At 43.6% G+C, this 23,562-nt stretch overlaps 1 protein-coding gene across 1 annotated transcript in view; it reads left to right on the top strand.

Annotated features, from left to right (window-relative positions):
- Window positions 1–22,722, top strand: part of LOC139753739 (protein Wnt-4-like) — a 192,262-nt gene extending 169,540 nt beyond the window's left edge. Inside the window, exons 6-9 of the mRNA XM_071670540.1 lie at window positions 15,038–15,144; window positions 16,590–16,739; window positions 18,227–18,426; window positions 20,117–22,722. Coding sequence (XP_071526641.1) covers window positions 15,038–15,144; window positions 16,590–16,739; window positions 18,227–18,426; window positions 20,117–20,387 — 728 coding nt within the window. The 3' untranslated portion in view covers window positions 20,388–22,722. The remainder of the gene's footprint in view (window positions 1–15,037; window positions 15,145–16,589; window positions 16,740–18,226; window positions 18,427–20,116) is intronic.
- The last annotated feature ends 840 nt before the right edge of the window (window positions 22,723–23,562 follow it).

Raw genomic sequence — 23,562 nt, 5'->3', positions numbered from 1 at the left:
GAGTTGGCGAGTGGAAGGTTGGTTGAGTTGGCGAGTGGAAAAGGTTGGTTGAGTTGGCGAGTGGAAAAGGTTGGTTGAGTTGGCGAGTGGAAGGTTGGTTGAGTTGGCGAGTGGAAAAGGTTGGTTGAGTTGGCGAGTGGAAAAGGTTGGTTGAGTTGGCGAGTGGAAGGTTGGTTGAGTTGGCGAGTGGAAAAGGTTGGTTGAGTTGGCGAGTGGAAAAGGTTGGTTGAGTTGGCGAGTGGAAAAGACACACACACACACACAACACACCACACACACACACACCACACACACACACACACACACACACACACACACACACACAATTATCCAGAAAATGAAAACAGCGCCCCACTTCATGTCATGCTGAGAACTATCCCATGATATTCGCTTTTGCCCTTTTTTCATAAAAGGTGTCATCAATATCCATGCAGAGGTGAGGAGTTAATCCCAGTCCACAGTTCTGAGAAGGATGACAACTCCCTCTCTGTCCCCTGCTGGGCTGAGGGAGGTCATGACTCTCTCTCTCTCTCTCTCTCTCTCTCTCTCTCTCTCTCTCTCTCTCTCTCTCTCTCTCTCTCTCTCTCTCTCTCTCTCTCTCTCTCTCTCGCTGTGGTTGCTGGGAAGCCTCCATCACACTCCATCACACAAGTCCTTTATGGCCGCTCGACCCTGCCCAGCCACTGCCATTAGAAATGCGGTAGGGAGGGGAAAACAACGGGGTGTTAGGGGCGAGTGTAGGTGCGAACAAGCCTTAAATGACAGCAATAAAACCACTTATTTTCCACGTTTCCCTCCGCACATTCTCGGCGCTAATTTCTTGGCTCCGTCCCACCCGCGGGGTAATAAAGGCCTCCCTGCCAATTATCTCATTTTACGGAGTGCTGTTATGTAGGTGGGGCAAGGGGGAGACACACACACAGCACGGCGGAGAAGGTGTTTCCAAGGGTGACTTGGCTCCAGCTTGCCCCTGACATGTTTGCGAGGTATCCATCTCCAATGGTATGGTCTGTTCCACAAACTTCAAAGTCATGAGGTACATGATCTCATATTTTTTTCCTCCCTTTAGAAACAAAAATCTTTTTTATGCAACTCATAATTAGAGAGAGAGAGAGAGAGAGAGAGAGAGAGAGAGAGAGAGAGAGAGAGAGAGAGAGAGAGAGAGAGACGAGTGTGAGACTCCATATGTTTAAGGATAAGGGGATTGTGAAGAGTTTCAGAGACTATGGAAATAGGAGAAGTTTTTAAAGAAATAAGTTGATGGTTGAGGAGGTTCGTGCGGTCATCCTTCCTTAAGATGAGCTTTACCAATGGACGCTTTCATGATGAGGGAAACGTCTTGCTTTTTCAAGCAGAAGGCGGGTATGTTATGGAAGCGTGGGTAGGAGTTGCGAAGAAACACATTCCTTCCAAACGCAAAGTTGGATGGTGTCTGATCCATACACCTTGCTTGTGTCCAGAGAGAGAGAGAGAGAGAGAGAGAGAGAGAGAGAGAGAGGAGAGCTTGTTTGGACTGTAGGGAAGAGATTACTGGGAGGGGCATCTAGATTAGTGAGAGGTGCGACAGTAGGTGTGAGGATGGTATAGTCATCCGAGGGAGAGTAAGAGGAGAGAATAGAGACAAAATCAAATTGTTTTGCCAGTCGGTGGGACAGCTATACGTAGTGTCTTTAGAACTGAGAAGCGAAGGAAGTGTAGTATGACAAGGGTTGTTAAAGACTCATTTGGCTATATACCTGGAGCAGCCGTCAGTGGAGAGAGAGAGAGAGAGAGAGAGAGAGAGAGAGAGAGAGAGAGAGAGAGAGAGAGAGAGAGAGAGAGAGAGAGAGAGAGATGTTGTCACGCTTCCTTTAAATAAAGAAACGCTTTGACTTCGGGCGGGGATGAAGGCTGTGTGTGCTAGTCGGAGGATGTTTTCCCAAGCCCGAGATGCCAAGTCCTTTACCTAAATGGCCTCAGAACAAGCAGGTTTGAACCACAGATTGGATAAAGACGTACAGTCTTGGAGGAGGAGAAGAGGGGATATGTGAATCCATTCCCAGAACATGATAACATTGCTACACGCTCAGTCGAGACAAAGTGAAGTGCTACTACTGACGTTTAGAGGGAGGAGCAGTAGGAGGTGAAATCAATAGAGAGACATTTATGAGTTTGGTCGGGTGAACTAATCGGTGGCGAGATTGTGTAGGTGTAGCGTGAAAGATTGGAGGTGAACAACAAACAGGTCTAGGGTATTGGGGTGAGTGGTCGTGACGGTCTGGAATATGGATAGGCTGGACAATAATTTGTTTCAGATCATTAGGGAAGGAAAACGTGAAGGGGGGGGGGGCTCCAATCCACACACACACACACACACACACACACACACACACACACACACACACACACCTCCTCCTTCCCCTCCCAACACCAACTCCCCTGCCACCACCACATACTCAAGCCACGGGAGGATCTCAAAAATTTTCTGCTCTTCACTCTGAAATCTCCTGATAAAAAGACGTCATCCTGAGTGTGAGGTTATGCCGCCACATCCTCGCGTTAGGAATTGAGATAGCCCAAACAATCCAAAGAAAACGTGGAAATCATTAATAAGTGAGAGACAAATCTTAAGCAAGATGATCGTCGAGAAGTCATGTTCATGAGCTGTGCAATAGGTGTGCTGGTGTTGGAATGAGCAGAGCTTTCTCCTGTAAAGCAGAATTTACGATATTGGTGAATCATATGACGCCCTTGTTTGACTCTACAACAAAGGGCTTCAGCCCACGTATCCCTTCTGCAGAGTGTTCCAGCCCATGTATATCCCCGTGTGGTGTCCCAGTACTTGTATGTATCCGCCACAGTGTCTTAGCCCGTGTATTCCTCCGTGTGTCTTAGCTTGTGTATTCCTCCGCGTGTCTTAGCTTGTGTATTCCTCCGCTTGTCTTAGCCCGTGTATTCCTCCGCGTGTTTAGCCTGTGTATTCCTCCGCGTGTCTTAGCTTGTGTATTCCTTCGCGTGTCTTAGCTTGTGTATTCCTTCGCGTGTCTTAGCCCGTGTATTCCTCCGCGTGTTTTAGCCCGTGTATTCCCGCGTCCACATCCTGTTGGTAATTGCAGCATGCATCATCCTGCGCCACAGACGTAATCGCCACCATTTGCATTTCACGCATGCAGATTGGAAAATAAGCAGTGCGTTATTTACTATCGTTTGTTGCATGGAGCAGCTGCTGGTGAATTAAATGCTCTTCTCTGGCGGTCTATAGAGGAATCCATTCTAAAAGAGTCAGTTGAATCATACTTTTTAAGGATCATGGATAAATCTGTTAATCAAATACTTTATGCATCTGTAAATTCATGAAGCAAGTTAAGGTAGGGTTAAGAACAGAAGAGCATTTACTGAAGAGGTTCCACACATGATCAGGAAGTGGATACAGAAAATGGAACTGGTTCTCACTGTACATAGAAACAAGCAAATAACGGAATATACCAGGTGGACGAATCAGAGAGAAAAATCGAACAGACAAAACAGAAGGGGTCAGTGAAATACCTTTGGGATCCAAAAACCACTTACGAAGGGATGTCTAACTACCACTTACGAAAGGATTTCTAACTACTACTTGAACAAGATTGTCTAACTACAACTTGAGTAAGGTTGTCAAACTGCCACTTGAGCAAGGACGTGGAAGTACCACTGAAGAAAGAACAAGAGTGTCCAACTACCACTTGAGCAAGGATGTCCAACCGTCACTTGAGCAAGGGTGTCCAGCTGCCAGTTGAGCAAGGACGTCCAGCTGCCACTTGAGTATTGAAGTCCAGCTGCCACTTGAGCAAGGATGTCCAGCTGCCACTTGAGCAAGGGTGTCCAGTTGCCACTTGAGCAAGGACGTCCAGCTGCCACTTGAGTAATGATGTCCAGCTACCACTTGAGCAAGGATGTCCAACCGTCACTTGAGCAAGGGTGTCCAGCTGCCAGCTGAGCAAGGACGTCCAGCTGCCACTTGAGTAATGATGTCCAGCTGTCACTTGAGCAAGGATGTCCAGCTGCCACTTGAGCAGGGAAGTGTGAGGGGTGGTGTATCAACACTGATGAAAGCCGTAAGTTCCGTTTGACTGAGCGTAGACGACTGCCCTCTGGGGACCAATGTTTCCTGTTTCTTCTAAAGTTGTTGCTACTTCCTTCACCCTTTGCTGCTACTTCCTTCGCCTGTTGCTGCTACTTCCTTCACCTGTTGCTGCTACTTCCTTCAGCTGTTGCTGCTACTTCCTTCAGCTGTTGTTACTACTTCCTTCACCCGTTGCTGCTACTTTCTTCACCCGTTGCTGCTACTTCCTTCGCCTGTTGCTACTACTTCCTTCACCTGTTGCTACTACTTCCTTCACCTGTTGCTGCTACTTCCTTCGCCTGTTGCTACTACCTCCTTCGTCTGTTGCTTCTACATCCATCGCCGTTGCTGCCACTTCCCTTAACTGTTGTTGCTGCTGTCTCCTTCATATGTTGCTGCCACTTCCCTCACCTGTTGCTACTACTTCATTCACCTGTGGCTGCTATTTCCCCTCACTTGTTGCCAGTACCTGGTAATCCTGCTGTGGCAAAGCGGATGTAACTCTGTTTCTCGTGTCTCTACCACGCACTCTCCCCCATACGTCACAATTTAAGCCATATTCATCTCACTCTCTCATAGCACGCGAGCTCCATGTGACAGTTCAACGCACTTTTATCTTTTACAACCTACTTTACCTAACGAGGGTAATTACCGCACTCTACGTTGCTTGAGTCACAATTTCCCCATCCATTAATGAGAGTTTATGAAAATTAATAGCACATAACAGGGTTTCATTATACTTAAACACATAATAGTTCAGCACAGTTTACTATAGTTTGCCGCGCTTCATTGCAGTCTCGCGCGGTGGATTTCGACAAAGCTAAAGGGCGCCAGTGTTTTCCCACTCGCTAGAGCCCATCATGCATTACTAAAACATTCCAAAATCCGCCGTAATGACGGTGTTTTGAGAACTCCCGGGGGGCTTAAAACTAATTGACAACGGCCTCGAAATGCGCTTGTTTGCCGAGCGTCGATTTAGTGTCTTTCACACTTGTGGTCTGAAAGGGTTAAGCTAATTAGCATACGGGGAGGGGTATGGAAGTTTTTGTTATGTAAACAAAGCTCTCAGTATGCAGATAAGTTCGTAGTGTCTATATGAATAATAGAGAAATTTGAATTAGTGAAATCATAGGGTGAGCGCGTGTAAATAAGGCTTTTAATACATTGGTAAATACCATGAATGTTGCCTGTGCTTAGACTATGAGGATGGTCAGAAGGTTTTTGGGACTCAGTCATCGTTTTTAATGGACAATAATTACAAAAATCTAATATAGAAGTGGTACGTTTTTTGTGTTTGTGTGTGTCTGTGTATGTGCGTATTTGCATATGTGTATAATGAGACAACAAGATAGCAATGATAATAAAAACAATAATGATAATAGTAATAAAAATGTTATGATAATAGTAATAATAACAGGTTTGTTTTATCAACTGCAGCCAAATATTGAAAATACCTGCTGAGAATATACAGATAACACAAGTAATGGGGTAATTAAAAAGAGAATGGGGTGGTTGATGAGTTAAACACTCTCTCCACAATTACTGGGGTGGCGGGGTGGCAGTGTTTCGAAATCTTGATGTTGTTCAGCAGTGGCTGGGATGGATCTGTTTTTCTAGTGGTCTGCACGAGCTCGTGCGGGCTCGGTGCAATTATGGTACCGAACTGCAACTCAGGGACGAGGGATCTCAGATGGTGTGAGTGAACTGAGGCGAGGGTGAAGCAGTAGTTTCCTCCAAATTGTCGGACGATTCGAGTGATGGTTGGAGAGAGTTAGGAGGAGCAATGTGTTGAGCACCTTCTGATTAAGGGATGTAAGAGGGGCTAAGGGTGATCTTGCATTTGTTTTCTTGCATCCTCTGCAAGAGTAGACAGAGAGGATGACAGATAGAGATGGCACAGGTGAATTTAGGAAGACCAAATTCGTCGAGTCGATGAAGAACGTAGAGATGCTAGCTAGTGGACTTTAGTAACGATCTTTATGTGTTCTTTCCAGCTTAGTAACAATCTTTATGTGTTCTTTCCAGCTTAGTTTATCGTTCAAAGCGACACTGAGAAGCTTGGGAAACTGAACAACCTGGAGGAGGCTGGGGTTTAGCGAGACAGTATGGGTGGGGCAGGGTTGGAGGCGAGGCTAATGTGCTTAACTCTGGACTTGGGTTGGCTATTTGTGACGTGATTGACTGTGGTCCGGGGCTGGGGACTGTTGAGTGTGCTATTTAGCTATTTAGTCCGGTGCCCTGTTGCCAACGCTGGCACCAATGGTAAAGTCGTCAATGTGCTTCCAACGTGCAAAGACATCTATCAGGGCAACATGTAACACTTTCCTTGCATAGCGAGTGTCCTCTGATACATCAGACGTTGAAGGCTAAATGAGGGTAAAGATATGGGTCAGTTAGCTGACTCGCCATGTTTTTAAAGAGCTCTAGACACGTCCTGTCCCCTGTAGGTACATCTCTCCATCTGTCCATTGTAGGAAAAAGATTCTACACTCGTGGACCACATCTCTCAAACTTTCTGGACTATCATACAACTTTTCAAACTTTTGTATATCGTCATCATTTATTCCACTACATCTTCTACTCTGGTACTACAGCGGAAATCATTTACATCTTTTCCTTCATTTTGTTCAGGTTCAGAATGAGGCCTCTGGTTGATCTACAGTATCTTTGCATCTTTGGGGGAATTCTTCACCCCAACATCACCAAAGTTCCTTGAAAATAGATATTTAGGTTTTATTTATTATGATCACATTGGTTGGAGTAGGGATGCCCATGTAGCGTTCTGTTGGCTCGATATGGTCGTGGTGCCGAACTGCAACTCGGGGACGAGGAACTACAGATGGCAGGAGGTGACGGTGGCGAGGATGGTGAAGTAACTCCTTCCCAGAATGATAGATGAGATCGAGATGATAGTTCAAGAGAGATGGGAGGACCTGTGTGTTTTGTCTCTTGATGGGTAATGTAAGAGGGACTAAGAATTATCTCGTCACTTATTTTGTATCTGTATCGGTAACTCGCGTTGTATGGTGGACGAGGAGGAAAATCAAGCGGGGGAAGACATGATAAATTTGGGAAGAATGTGCAGTTGCGTAAATATACCTCTCTATATATGAATACGTCAACGTAGGTACATACACATACAGCCTTTCCCTATGAACGAACACCCATCACCCCAACAGCCAACCTCCGTCACCTACCGACCAAAACACCCGTCACTCACCAACCAACCTTTCACTCAAACATCGACACGCGTCGCATATGAAACCGACAATCCTCCTCTCGAGCGGACGAAAATTCTCCTACACGCTATTCAGCAGCCGAGGCGCTTGTTGTGGCACCAGCAGCAGCAGCAGCAGCAGCAGGCACGTACGCGTCCGAGGCCGAGGATGGTGCCGTTGTCAAGGTAACCCTCTCGTGTCACCTGGTGCCTGGCTGGCCCCTGCCAACTCACAGGTGCTCATCCCCTTGCATCATCATATACCTGCTAGGAGTGCGCGGCCGTTGCCATGGCCACCGCATTAGATGTCCCCTTTTAAACGTGTCAGCCGTGGCCCCCAACGCTGATTAGTTACCAGGTGAGGAAGGAGTAGCGGTACAGGTGTGGTAGGCTGTGTTTTGCAGTGCCGTCCCCGTGTGTTACATGACGTAACGTAACGACGCAGCGATATATACTCTCCGGCCGGATGTAAATGAGTAGATACACGTATAAATGACGTATATCTGGTGTTGTATGTCAGTAGATATGATAGTGTAGACGTGGAAATATGTCAACTGCTCGAAAGAATGTCCGATATTCCACACAGGACGTGAGAACAGAAAGAAGAGGCCAGTAAAAGATTAATTGAGTAATAAGCATCGTTACTTCCACGGGAAGCCAAAGGCTCTTCGGTAAAAGGCCTTACGAATTGTGGGATGAAATTAGAAGAATGAGGCTTCTGCTGGGATGAAAGTTGTTTTACTTCACGAATTGTGCCGTGAAAGTTGCTTTCCTTCATGAATGATGCCGTGAAAGTTGTTTTCCTTCACCAGAGATACCATGAAAGTTGTTTTCCTTCACGAGCGATACCACGAAAGTTGTTTTCCTTCACGAATGATGCCATGGAAATTGTTTTCTTTCACGAGCGATGCAATGAAAGTTGTTTTCCCTCACGAACAATGCCTTGAAAGTTGTTTTCCTTCACGAATGATGCCATGAAAGTTGTTTTCTTTCACGAGCGATGCCTTGAAAGTTGTTTTCCTTCATGCATGATACCATGAAAGCTCTTCACTTCATGTACGATGCCATATCTAATGAAAATTATTCAACTGAAATATATTTCATGCAGACTAAAAAAAAGAAAAGCAACTGATAGAAGCGACTCCAGTGGTAATAGATATGAATTGATAACAAGTGTTCACCAATTGCCAATCTAAATAATTTCGTAACCCCACTGAGTTTATAAGCTAATCACAGTCATAGAAAAAAAAATGTTTAGTAGATACTAATATCTTTCTGTGAAAAAAGAATTCTGTTTCAGGCATTATAATTAAACGAAAATGCTAAAAATAAGAACAGACAGCTCAGCAGCAACAAGCGCTCGGAGCCAATGCCAGAGAGAGGACGGATGACGTCACACATTGCCAGAGATTTACGTCAGAGTTTATTAGGACTATTTTCCCAGGATGCTCGAAAGCCTATTCCCGTTTTGCGGGTGATTCCAGAATGCTGGAAACCCTATTCCCGTTTTGTGGGTGATTCCAGAATGCTGGAAACCCTATTCCCGTTTTGTGGGTGATTCCAGAATGCTGGAAACCCTATTCCCGTTTTGTAGGTGATTCCAGAATGCTGGAAACTCTGTTCTCATTCTGTATGTGAATTCGGAATCTGGAAGCCTTATTCCCATTTTGTATGTGAATCCAGAATACTGGATAGCCTATCCCGCTCTTATGTAGCTCTTCTGAGAGAATCAAGCAACATGAGAAAGAACATAAACGTAATTTCGACAAAAAAAAAAATAAAAATAGAATAACTCATTGTCAGTGAAAAGATTACTGGACGAAATTACGGTTGAGGGAACAGCATGGATTAAGAGAAATTTTAGAAAATGCTTCAGCGCTCCATCAGAAAGCATTAACAGATTAGCTCCATCTTGATACAAACCTTGGACTCAGAAAAGAGAGCTGGAAATGATCGTTACCATTTTTAGTTTTATCACCTGTGTGTGGGGTATATAGTGAAGCATCTTTGTGTCAGATTTCAAGAACGTTGGCTGAACTTTGGCTGAGTAACAGGCAAAGACGTGTGTGTGTGTGTGTGTGTGTGTGTGTGTGTGTGTGTGTTTGTATGTGTGTGTGTGTGTGTGTGTGTGTGTTTGTATGTGTGTGTGTGACCTTTTGGCAAATCAAAGCAGCCAGAAAGGGTCACATTACAAATTTGACATACCTGGAGTGTAGAATAAAGAAAAAAATGTGCCAAAATTTACGAACAGTGAGTTATATATGTTAAAAAAGAAAATGGTCGAAAACTTTGACCGCTATTGAAAAGTATGAATATAATAAAACACCAACACGTTTTGTACACCGTGTGAGGTGAGGTAATTGTATGCTATATTTCGTCTCAGTTGATTGACACAGAGAGGCACAGCAACTCAAAATATTTTTTGGAGGTGAAAGTTCGACCTTTGACTAATTTATATTCTGTGAAAGGCGTTACTCAAAACACTTAAAAAGGGTCTTAGGTGTATTGGATCAAGGTACGTGTCTAGTCAGTTTCAAGTCATTTGTTCAGGATACTAAGGAATGGCGCAGAAGAAGAAATATACCTAAAACACCACGTCTCACTCCACAGGGAGGGAGACCATTTAAGTGTGGAACCAACTTGTGTCAACAGAAAACGAGGAAATACTTTTCAAATGTAATTACAAAAAAAGTGGTGTAATGAGATTTGTTTTTGAAATTCTAAACGTTGTAATATGCATCCTGTTTTTGTTTTTTCCAGATTATCATTCCCGTAGTAATACAGTTTGTATCTTGCTCTTTAATTAAAGTAGCAGTAGTGATACGATATTTCCTTCTCTAGTAGAAATAGCAATTATGCACTCTGTTCCCTGTTTTCAAAGTATTAATAGCAATACAACTTTGAAAGTATTAAAAGTAATACACTTTGTGTTCCCGTTTTTGCTTTGTTTTAAATGATATTGGACACAGAGCCCCAAATCTCGAGCACCGACCGCAGTAAACTGTTTCACACCATTCAATGCTCATTTCTATTACCAGCGTCCACCAACACCAGCGTCCACCAACACCAGCGTCCTCCCCTCTCTGCAAGCCAATCAAAACTAGATTATCTAAAGCGGAGCAGTTTTACCTGGAAGCCCTCAATCAAAACATCGTATTTTTAGATTCACTCTGGTGATAGAGGTGGCGGCACGTATAAATATTTGTCACCTGTTGATATTCCACGAATTTGTCACAATATCGGAGTTTATGACGAGCTACGTACAGAAGCATGCGCTGTGTAGTGTTTTTTTGCGTGTGTGTGTGTGTGTGTGTGTGTGTGTGTATGCGCGTTGACTTCACTCTGATGGAGAACACACCGGTTTTCATATATCTTTCTTTCATACTATTCGCCATTTCCCGCATTAGCGAGGTAGCGTTAAGAACAGAGGACTAGGCCTTAGAGGGAATATCCTCATCTGGCCCCTTTCTCTGCTCCTTCTTTTGGGGAAAAAAAAAAAAAAAACGAGAGGGGAGGATTTCCAGCCACCCGCTCCCTCCCCTTTTAGTCGCCTTCTACGACACGCAGGGAATACGTGGGAAGTATTCTTTCTCCTCTATCCCCAGGGATATGTTTTCATATATATATATATATATATATATATATATATATATATATATATATATATTTTTTTTTTTTTTTTTTCATACTATTCGCTATTTCCCGCGATAGCGAGGTAGCGTTAAGAACAGAGGACTGGGCCTTTGAGGGAATATCCTCACCTGGCCCTCTTCTCTGTTCCTTCTTTTGGAAAAAAAAAAAAAAAAAAAAAAAAAAACGAGAGGGGAGGATTTCCAGCCTCCCGCTCCCTTCCCTTTTAGTCGCCTTCTACGACACGCAGGGAATACGTGGGAAGTATTCTTTCTCCCCTATCCCCAGGGAAATATATATATATATATATATATATATATATATATATATATATATATATATATATATATATTCCCTTTTTCAGTTATGTGGAGGGTTACACCACTTGTTACGTGGCAGCTCTTCAGGGACACCATAGCTCAACATGGCCACCCAGCATAAATTACGTACCCATCTGACTTCCAGACATCAGGTCTCGCGAATCATCTTGATTCCTTCACCAACATGATCAAAGTAACGAGGAAGCAGGTCAACAGCTCCCTTGCCACCCATCTCTAATAAGATTTAGCTAAGCGGAAAGAACTTAAGCCCATCACGTTTGCTCACAAAGTCTCACACGTAATAATCTCATCAAAAAGCATTGCTCTCGTCAGAGCTCTTCCGCTCACTCAGCTCACCCCGACCTTCCTTCGACTCCCCTCCGCCCCCCCCTAATCAACCTCTGCAGCCTTTTGGTAGGGCGACCCACCCCCTCACTTCCTCATACCAGTTTCCCGCATTCATACATTCCCTCCGACTCAAGTCATCATACATCGTGCATTATCGTAATGAATATCACTCATCCGCCCAACCAGACTAATATACATTAGGCTTGTGTCGTAAAGCTGAGCCAGATTATTCTCGCTTTTCGAGGATGGGAGAGGAGGAATAACTCAGACGAGGAAGTGTAGTAGGTAAAGGGCACGACACACCCCTCCTCCCTCACCTCCCATTCCTCTGGCGGTGGGCCAGCCGTTCCTAATCCATAGTTCGCCGCTTCAGTATGCAAAACAAACTCCCGCGTCGAGAGGCAAAGAAACCTGCCCGTGGAATAGTAACAAAGCTTTAATTGAGCGGGATTGTCCGACGGGTCTTGGTCTGGTCAGGTGGTGAGGTGCAGGAGGAGGAAGGGGGAGAGGGAGAGAGAAGGAGAGGGGAGGGAAGGTTGGGGTTAGGGGGGGGGGGAAGCTGGAGGTTGGAGAGGGTTAGGAGGGTGTGGAGGGGTAAGGGGGTAGAGGCCTTCTGGGTGGCCGTTGGTCCAGGTCGGCGCTGGAGTCTTAATGGCTCTATCAATTAGCAGCAGCAGCGGCCGCTGGTGGGAGGGAGGGAGGGAGGTAGCCGCTAGTGTGGGAAGGAGGGTTAGAGAGGGAGAGAGAGGGGGGGAGACAGGCGCTAGTGGGAGGGAGGGAGGGAGGGAGGTAGGCACGCCGCTTCGGGGGATGGGGAGGGGGTTGTTAGGAGGGGAGAGGAGGCTCATGGGATAGAATGAGTATGATAGAGGTGAGGGAAAGGGAGCTGGACACGTGGAATGGAAGGGTTAGGAAGGTGAAGAGGAAATGGGTGTGTGTGTGTGTGTGTGTGTGTGTGTGTGTGTGTGCTTTATGAAACTCTGTGAGACGTAAATAGATGACAGCGTGACCTTGACCTCTCACCTTCTAATCACACAAAGCAAAACTGAGACTTACATGTATCATGTTTCCATTCGTTAGTTGTTTTTTTTTTCAGTATGAAGGTAGAGTGTGGGGTAGCGTATAGAGCTGCTGACCTTGACGCATTCACGGGCCATTCGGGGTCAAGCCCACATTGGTTCGAATCCTGGCGGCGCCAGACGGTCCGCAGTCTATCCGACTGTTCATCTTTCCCTAGGAACTGGTCGATGAATTGGATACCTAGCTTAGGTTACTATATATATATATATATATATATATATATATATATATATATATATATATATATATATATATATATATATATATATATATATATATTCATACTATTCGCCATTTCCCGCATTAGCGAGGTAGCGCTGAGAACAGAGGACTGGGCCTTTGAGGGAATATCCTCACCTGGCCCCCTTCTCTGTTCCCTCTTTTGGGGGAAAAAAAAAAAGCGAGAGGGGAGGATTTCCAGCCCCCCGCTCCCTCCCCTTTTAGTCGCCTTGTACGACACGCAGGGAATACGTGGGAAGTATTCTTTCTCCCCTATCCCCAGGGATATATATATATAAATATATATATATATATATATATATATATATATATATATATATATATATATATATATATATAAAACGTAAATGAAGCGGACACAGGGAGCAGCACACAGGGAGGCGTAACGTTTAGCAAAGAAGTGACAGAAGAGGAGCGAGAGACCAAGAGGGAAAGAAGGGAAAGTGATGGCAGCTGGTGAGAAAGGTGTGATGAGCGTTGTTCAAGCGCGAAAAGAAGAAAACAGGAACAGAAGGTAGATCTGAGAACAACAGAAGCGAATGTAGAAATATGTTAAATTCGTCCGAAAACATCTGTAGTTTCTCAGTGGTAACTTAAAATCACATGAAAACAAAAGTTTTATCCGAGTTGCAGAATTCCTACTTGTGTTTCGCCAAGTGAAGGGTATACAAACAAATGACCAGTTTATCAGGAGCTGCTTATGTTCGTCACCCATATCACTGATGTTTTAGGTATCAGCCGGAATAGAAATGAATATCAGGAAAAGAAGATGAATGAATGTTGACTTCACTTGTTTCTTGAGTAGACAGGGAGCAGCCTAGCCATCCTACCAATCACTGATTAAATGACATTTCTCGGCCACTTCAAGAGCTTTTAGCCCCGCCCACAGTGTCTCTGATTGGTTACATCTCATCGCAGCTGCTTGTATTTTCGCTTGTCGCTTCGCTCTCCAGGACTATGGTTGGCTGTTTTCTTTTTCGATATATTTTTTTTCTTTCCACGCCCAAACCTACCACTTGACAATGCTCTACGAATGGTAATCATTAGAATTGACCCCGGGCCTCTGCCTCACCTTTGTGAATGACAGAACCGCGACATTGTTATGTTGTCAATATGGATGACAAATGAGAAATGTAGAATACAGTCCGGCCACTTGCTCTCATACACACACACACACACACACACACACACACACACACACTTAATTTAGTTTCACGTGGGCATACTTAGGAATCTCTATATGACGTCTTACGAGGAAAAAGTTACCATACACTGAAAAGACCACGTTTCTCATAAAACGCATGACCCTAAAGAAATCTCTTTGTATGACCTTTAAGAGTGTGTAGAGACACTAGGCAGACCACTCAATCTGATGTCCAGAAAATCACTGGAACAGGTTGTGATGCCATACGAAGACGGCAAATGGACTGAGCAAGACGCAGATGGCTGACAGGTGTTTTCTGTAAAACGTTGATAAAGCCAAAGGAAACTTCAAGTCACAGATGGATTACTTACAAGGGAGAAACTTTGTGGGTCAAACAGGCAAGGGATCTTGCGTAAGAAAGCTTCTAAATTTCCACACTCGAAAAACAAGAGAGTGGGTGAATTTGTTATCAAACTGCCATAAGGCATTTAATACCATCCTACACAAAAGAAAGGTATTAAGATACTGGATTTTGATTGATGATGAATAGGAACGGAACTTCTCAAGGTTGAATATGATCAAAGATAAAAAGAATGTCAAAGGTAGATTTTAAACTGGGATAGGGCAACCAGTGGCATCCCCAAGGCTGTTTCAGAAGGACTCGCATCATACTTGAGTATGTCTGTAGGTGATACTCAGATCATGGGGGAAGTAGAGAGTGTCCAAGATTACGATACCCTAATGCAGAAAGTTGAACAAGGTCTAACCTTGGTGAGATGATTTGTAAACCTCATGTGCCTAATGGTACGACCCTTGAGCACGACCGTACGACCTTTTGAGCCAGATTAAAGGGTCGTACCGTCGCGTTTTGAGTATCGTACTATCGTCCTCAAGGGGTTAAGAATTCTCAATGACATTCGGTTGGGATTGAAGAAAAAAAAGGGAGGGGATTCTAACCACTTTCTTACCTCCTGCAGGGTACAGCGAGAGCGCCTTTGGTCATGCCATCACAGCGGCAGGAGTGACGCACAGTGTGGCCCGTGCCTGCGCCGCCGGCCGCCTCCGCAACTGTTCCTGTGGCGAGGTGAGGTGACTCTCTCTCTCTCTCTCTCTCTCTCTCTCTCTCTCTCTCTCTCTCTCTCTCTCTCTCTCTCTCTCTCTCTCTCTCTATGGGTCTCTGGGTGAACTGCCTTGCTTAGTCACTCGACCCTAATTATTCCTAATGGCGACACATTGGTGTCAGCATCTTCACTCATAAATACAGCTTTTTAATGAGATGAATAAAAAGAAGTTAATGGACGACAAAAAAAATGAGTTTTCAATTTCTTTATTCACAGATCAAAACACTTATGGTTCAAAATCTTAAATTCTAGTCTTAAAAATCTATCATGATAGTTTTAGATACTCTCCTTTTCATGTTTAGCCTTTATAATCTATTGTAATAATCTATAACCAATGCATTTTTTTCAATTGATTAATAAATCATAAAAGAGAAATCAGAATGGAAAACCGGTGCTCCACAACTCATGAATGAGTGAATTGTCTAAATGGATTTGCAATATTGTTCTGTGCAGTGATTGTCGAATGGTCACAGCATTGTGATTAATCCGCACGACGGTACGACCCTTGAGGACAAAGGCGCGACCCTTGAACACAACAGCAAGGCCCTTTGGTATGACGGAGAGGCCTTTGACCCAACCCTTATGGGTCAGGCCAAAGATAAACACCAAGCATACATACCAACAGCTCGTACCGTCGTATACGAGTGCCGTACCGTTGTGCCCTAGGGTCGTACCGTCGTCTCCAAGGATGGTACCGTCATGCCCAAGGGTCGTGGTTAAGGGATAACGTCGAACTAAGGTTACAGGGATAGTGCAGTTGTTCACCTTTAAAGGAATACATGGTAACCTTATGCACAGCATATCTATAGGTGATTGATGTCATGCCCCCCTCCTTTCGCAACAGAATATTCTCTCTCTCTCTCTCTCTCTCTCTCTCTCTCTCTCTCTCTCTCTCTCTCTCTCTCTCTCTCTCTCTCTCTCTCTCTCTCTCCTCCCATTCCGTCCCCATCTCTGTAACCTTCTTTTCTATATATGTTTCCATGTTTTCTATTGTCCACATCTTTCTCACCTTCTCTATTCCTCCCCATTACCTTTTCCACGGCTGTTCCTATTTCTACATTACTGTTCACCCTTACGTCTTCACCTCTCCTCTCTCTCCCTCCCTCATTTCTCTTCACTTCAACATGCTCCCCATTTACCTGTTTAAATTTCTTCCTCTCCTCCAGGTTTATCATCCTGACCCTCACCTTGCAAGACGTGACATCCTCGGGTCTTCCCCCTGAAGGATTCTGAACTCCTTTGCCCAACTGCTATGGCCTTCCTCGCCTGTTCCCCTCTCTCCTGGCGCTAACCAACCCTTTTCCCTCCACTGCTGGTGCTAACCAACCTTCTTCCTTTACCTGCTGGCGCTAACCGACCCTCCTGCGTCCTCTGCTGATGCCAACTAACCCTACTCCCTCCCCTACAGGCGCGTGGCAAGCGGGCTTGGAAATGGAGTGGGTGCCACGACAACACCAGATACGGAGCCAGGTTCTCCCGCAAGTTCCTAGACGTGAGGGAGCGCGCCAAGGACATGCTCTCCTTCACACACCTCTATAACAACGAGGTCGGCAGGAAGGTGAGCCAGGAATGGGGAAGGAGAGGAAGGGGAGGTCATGCCGAAGGTGACTTGGAACAGAGAGTTAAGTCAGTAGGAAGGACAAATGACAAGAGGTTCTGATGATCTATGAATCTGTTGGAGGAGATCGGTAGTATCTCACATTCCACGTATGTAGTTAGATGATGACAAGATAGTTTAGGAGGGCTCCACCCCACCTATCACTCTCGATGGGGACGGGACTGTAAAGCAGTAGGCTCCTCCCCACTCATATCATCATACCTGGCGAGGGGATAGTCAAAGCTATGAAAGAATATCATGGAGACAGTGTACTGAGATAGTAGCTTTATAACAAAGGGTAAATGGAATATTCAATTAGATCTTCCCCAGATGCTCTAGAGAAGAAAGAATTTTGCCACCATTCTATAAAGAGAAAAGGAGTTGAAATACATGTGCATCATACTGAATACCTCTGCATATCATATCATACTGATTACCTTGCACATCATACCACATACCTTGCATATCATACTGAATGCCTTGCATATCATACTCACGCCTTGCATACCATACTGAATACCCTAGATATCATACTAAATACATTATATATCAGCTGAATACATTGCATAGCATTCTGAAAAACATGAGCAGACATCCTCGCTAACAATAGCAGACATCCTCGCTGACAATAGCAGACATCCTCGCTAACAATAGCAGACATCCTCGCTAACCATAGATATCAAGAAAGTATTTGTCTTGGTGTGTAAATGCATTGATAGTCTCCCCATTAGCAATATCTGTCAGTCTTTTTATACCAGTGTTCTAGTGCCACTTCTTCCCTTTGAACTTCATAGCGTTATTTCCTGTCACTATTATGCCCATCTAATGATGTGAATTATGCATATTTACGAAATTACAATTTTCAAAAAACTTTTCTTACACCTCATCGAAGTTCGTATTTCTTTAGATTAATTTCAGAACAGTGTTTCCTTCTTCACAAGTTTCATGAACTGATGCATCACTGGGTCCCTTCTTCATAAAGTTCACTAACTGATGCGGTTGATTAAAAGTATGAGTCCTTGAACTCGGACTTGTGGTACCCTATTCGCAAAGCTGTCCCAGTTGAATGCTTCTCCGTTTCTGATACCGCAATGTGTGTTTCCCTGTGATTTGATTCAGCCTAATATGCTTTCATGTAGTACTTTATAATTAACTTTTTTTTTTTGCAAGCCTATGAGTATAACAAATATGACTATTTCAGAATCCTAGAAGTCAAATGCATGAGTAAAGAACTCTGTTGAATTTGTTAAACACGATCTTTTATCATGATTCTCTCGTTGATTTGTATCTAAAGTGAGGTGATAGTGGCCTAAGAAAGTGAGGGGAAGGTGAGAGTGATGATGACCGTAGGGAAAGGTAGACTGACGGGTTCGCAAGGTGTTTTTTTCAGCCACAATAACCTTCCCTCCACTACACTCACACTAACTTTCCCTCCCCCACACTCACAGATCGTGCGCAGGAACCGTGAGGTCCGGTGTAAGTGCCATGGTATGTCTGGCTCCTGCGAGATGAGGACGTGTTGGAAATCTGCCCCGGACTTCCGACGTGTGGGCGACCTGCTCAAGAAGAAGTACCTGCTGGCCAAGTCCGCTGTCGAAGTCTTCGGCAACTCGGCCAACCCCGCCCGCAAGTACCGGCCCGTCAGAAGGTAGGTGGCCAAGACCTTCGTGCGTATATTGTTTCTTATTACCCACAAGTTTTATCAATTCCTTCAGCTGACGCCTCCTCTTGAATCAGATCTTTAACACGTCTTATTACTCCTTCTGCTGACGTCTCTTCCTGTATCAAATCTTTGACAACATGTCTTTTTATTCCTTTCTGCTGACGCCTCTTCTGGTATCAAATCCTTGTCACCGTAGGACAACAACCACCATATGTACTCCTCGCCAGCCTTGCTCTCAGGAATATTGCATGAAGTTAATCCCTTCCAATCCCTCTTCCTCCTCCCTAGGTTTCCCCTCGGTGCAAAGCTTCTCTGATCCTTCCTTCGTCATAATCTGGAACCTCTGACATTCTCAACGCTCCCCACCTTACGAAACACTAAAACCTTTCTCGTCTGTCTCACTTTACGAATTGGTTTACAGTTCTCACTTTGGTCTATCTGTTCAGCCTTTTGAATTGTTGTGAAGAATGCGGAACAGATATGTGAGTGATATACACATAGATGAACATGTATTCTTAATCTCGTTAAGGATAGATAAACTGGAGAAGGTGACCCGTATATATATACTACTACATCTTGTTTACGGGGAACAGATGATCCCTACCCACATTAGTTCGCCATGCATAAAAGTGGGTTCTTTATTCAGTTTCTGTATATCGCAGGACTTGACTTTTTATTTCCATCTACATATTTCACAGTTGTTCATTACTTTCTTCACGTATCTGGGAATTGATTTCCTTAATGCTCCACACTTTCTACATGTTTTCGTCCTTCATGAGCCAAGCCCTGTATCCAGGCTTTCCACATCGTGCTAAATCATTAACTGTAGGTCTTGCCACGCTCCTTGATCTTCGTCTTTTCGGTCAGTTACTTTCAGTCTCGGTCGGTTCTGAATTCTCTATACTAGCAGTTCATTCCATTACTCTCTCTTTCATCTTTTTTATTTCCATTAGACAGAGTTCTCAGGCGTCCTCTGCACCATCTTCCTTAAGCTCCCTCCACCTTGCACGTAACTTCACTATGTCTCTTTTGGACATTTTGTTCTCCATATACTGAAAATTAGCTTGTAATGTAAAGCCCTTCTATTCCCCTCACCTCCTTAAGGGATTTACACTTGTAATGTGTCTAAAACAAATCATCGATGTTGGTGCTTAATGAAAAATTCACAAAGGTGTTTGCAATATTCAGATGCGACTCATTATATTCACAACGAAATCTACTTTAGGATTTCACTTTCACGTTAGTTTTTTGTTCCTATCACGTGACCCATGCAGGTCTTCAATGATAGCATAAATACAATAGCCATCTAATTACAAATACAGCAGAATAAAGCTTTTGTTTATTCACTGGTTTTTCACCCTACCTTGTCATCCCCCATCCATGACGTAATACATTTCCGCTCCTTTGATTATAATTCATTATTCAGTCTTCCCTGGTCGTCTGTTCTCTCGCTAAACCTTCCTCTGGCGTAGATTATGTCGAATCCCTTACAAAACACATAAGCTTATTACAGTCATGATATTACAGTTATTCTCCCCAACCACTTTATTTTTGTATATCCATATATCTTCTGTAACGCTTTGGAGAGGCGTTCGTTAACCCTCCCCCTTCCTCTGTATTCTAAGACTGTAACACCCTCAGGGTGGGCTAACATTCTTCTCCCTCCTCCCTGCAGGAAGATCAGCCCGGACTCGCCCTTGCTGTACGTGGACCGCTCGCCGACCTTCTGCGACAGCGACAGCGGCCTGGACGTGGCGGGGACCCAAGGACGACACTGCGACAGGAACTCCACGGGTCCGGACTCCTGCGACACCCTGTGCTGCGGCCGAGGGTACGACCAGAGGAGGGAGACGATCACCAGGAAGTGTCACTGCCGCTTCAAGTGGTGCTGTAAGGTCACTTGCCTCGACTGCTCTGAGGAGAGGTGGATCGCCGTCTGCAAGTGAATTCCACAGCGGGATCCGATTCTGGCATGGAACCGCTCCGAACTTCTGTTGTATAGACTCAGGAATGATTGCTCTGAAAAAAAAAAATAATTATAAAAAGCCTTTCATGGTGCACCCAGGGCCATCTTTTTTGTACAGTAACATTGGAGACGATATGTAAGTGATTAATACCACTGACATCTTGCAGGGGTATATCAAAAGCCATCTAGGCTATTGATGGACAAGCCACTCATGTGTTAATGAGATTCAACGATCGTATTGACTCATTAGTAAAAGCAAAGAGTGTAATACTAAATGATATGTTGATCAAGCACAGATTTATACATCCGAAGTGTTGAAAAGATTTACTTTATCATCCTTCTGTTTCTAAGCATGAGAGAATTGGTATGATAATAATGGAACTTTTCGAAAACTCTCGAAGTACAGATGTGAAATTAAATGAGATTGTTGAGACTGGATTTTTTTTTCATGTAATATGAGATTTTTATAAACTGAAAAAAAAAAACATTAGAAATTTTTTACTTTTACTGAAAGTGTGGATCATGCTTTGGAGGAAAGTGATAACGGAAATCTAATGATAGTGACATAGTTTCCTATAGGAAACAAAAAACTGTAGACTGCTATGGACAGCAGTGAATTTGGAAAGTACTGTGAAAAGGGAAGATTATCTTGTGAAAGAAGAAAAAGAAATAAGACTCCCTGAGACATCTGATTCAGTGAATGAAAGAAATGAAGTGACTGGAAAAGACAAGCATTAAGTGGCTTGACATCTGCTTGAGAGGCAGGTATGGAGATACCCACCACAAAGTGACATGATTTGTCAGCAGCAGAAGTGACACACACACACACACACACACACACACACACACACACACACACACACACACACACACACACACACACACCTGTGCTTTAATGTACATTTGACATATTCATACCCACAAGGGCAGACCTCATGTTGCTGTACATACCTCTGAATATGACACAATATAACCAGCATCTTTCTTCTTGTGTTTCATGATTATGATCATTTTCCGACAGGAACTGAATCTATGTACAAACAGTATAGCTATTTCATGCAATATCCTTTATTTATTATATCTGACAGTTACTTTGATTTTATGAGATGTGTTCCTCTCCACTGTGAGATACTGCATAGAGAATTATTGGTTTCATCCAGTGGGTTATTGGTGGATCTCCCAGAAAACAGAATTTAATGGTGTGTGTATAAGGAATTAGGGGCAGCGAAATATGTCACTTATTGTTCACCTTTAGTCTTACGAACCCAACAAATTACTAAAAGAGGCGAATTTTGCTCATGTGATTTCCTAAAACTCATTGGTATTTGTATTTGTATTTCAAAATCTCCCCGATATCAATTGAGGTTGTTAAATTAGACGAAGGGTAGATATGAATATCAAGATCATTATTTTATGAAAAAGCTGTTTAGGTAAAGCGTTGACGACACCACTATGAGCCTTTAGCGAGAGGCCCCATCGGGCAGGCCACCTTCAGGAGTCCACATTGGCCTACAGTCAGTCATACATCGGGGGCTGACATGATAGGTGGAGTCAAACCACATCTAAAGACCTCTCTTCAGGTCATCACATCATACATCTGATGTCATCTCAGGTCATCTGTCCGTTCTTGCGGGGCATTTCAACACTCATGTCAGTTTTTATGATCATTGCCACCTATAACTTTCCTCCTCTTTGAGACATATCACACCTTACCTCTTTTCTCGCTAGTACAATCTCAATAACTAGACTCATTTTCATCACATCTGCCTTTTTCAGTGCACATACATGTTTTGTTAGAAGAACATCTCGAACACATACACATCATCTTGGAGTGCCCAGGTACATTCATCTGTTCCTGATTTGTTGTGACTACACATGGCCATCCTATAGCCATATATGAACACCTAGGAGTTCTAAAGAGTATCAAAAGTAATTTTGATTTCGTTCTGAGCACGTCTTACGAACACACCTCTCGGAACCTGGAAACCTCGAACACAAAACACATACTCGGAAAACACCAACAACGAAATCTTTTCTGAGAACTTTTGGTGCTACAGTAACACACCTGGCGAATACTACCATCATCCCAACACACCTGTCGGACACTTGAGATCACTTCAACACACACCTTGTGGACACTGAGATCACTTAAACACACCTGGCAGACACTGAGATCATATCAATACTACTGGCAGAAACTTAAATCATTTTCAATACACCTGTGTTCATCTCATCATTAACATATATCTCTTAGTTATTCCGAGAAATTAATATGATGTAATAATCACAATAAATATTAAAAACCTGAATGTTTATGGTCTGTGTGTAATTGATTACCTATTTGTCCTGTACGAGGAGGGAGGACTAAACTCATTTGTTTCCATTTCTCAAACTTTCACTTGATATCATTCAACTGTTTTCTTTCCTGTATTCTCTGATCATTTACATTCCCATTACTTACCTTATTCCATTCACCCAGAATTCGGATACTGAAGAAGTGCTTCTTGACACATTAACTAACAAGTTTCTTACTCAGTTTCTTCTTAATATTTCTATTTTTCCCTCTCCCGTGGAGGATGAATTCATCGCTTCTAACGCCTCGCTGCAACTGTGCTCAATTCAGGCTCCATCCTTGTTACCCTCTTCTGGACCTTCTCTATTAGATTTCTATGAACTATTGGATGCGTAGTGACCAAATCTGTGATGCATGTTATTGATTTTCTGTAGCATTTGCATTTCGAGGCTTCCTGACATATTTTATTTCCTTATGCATTCCTATCGTGAATTTTCACACGCACACACGAACACACGAACACAATATATATAAATATATATATATATATATATATATATATATATATATATATATATATATATATATATATATATATATATATATATATATTTTTTTTTTTTTTTTTTTTTTTTTTTTTTTATACCTCGTCGCTGTCTCCCGCGGTTGCGAGGTAGCGCAAGGAAACAGACGAAAGAAATGGCCCAACCCCCCCCATACACATGTACATACACACGTCCACACACGCAAATATACATACCTACACAGCTTTCCATGGTTTACCCCGGACGCTTCACATGCCTTGATTCAATCCACCGACAGCACTTCAACCCCTGAATACCACATCGCTCCAATTCACTCT

Source organism: Panulirus ornatus, chromosome 2, assembly GCF_036320965.1.
Source record: "Panulirus ornatus isolate Po-2019 chromosome 2, ASM3632096v1, whole genome shotgun sequence".
Lineage (NCBI taxonomy): Eukaryota > Metazoa > Arthropoda > Malacostraca > Decapoda > Palinuridae > Panulirus > Panulirus ornatus.
Note: the sequence above shows the minus strand (reverse complement) of the source record. Positions and strands in the feature narration are given on the sequence as shown.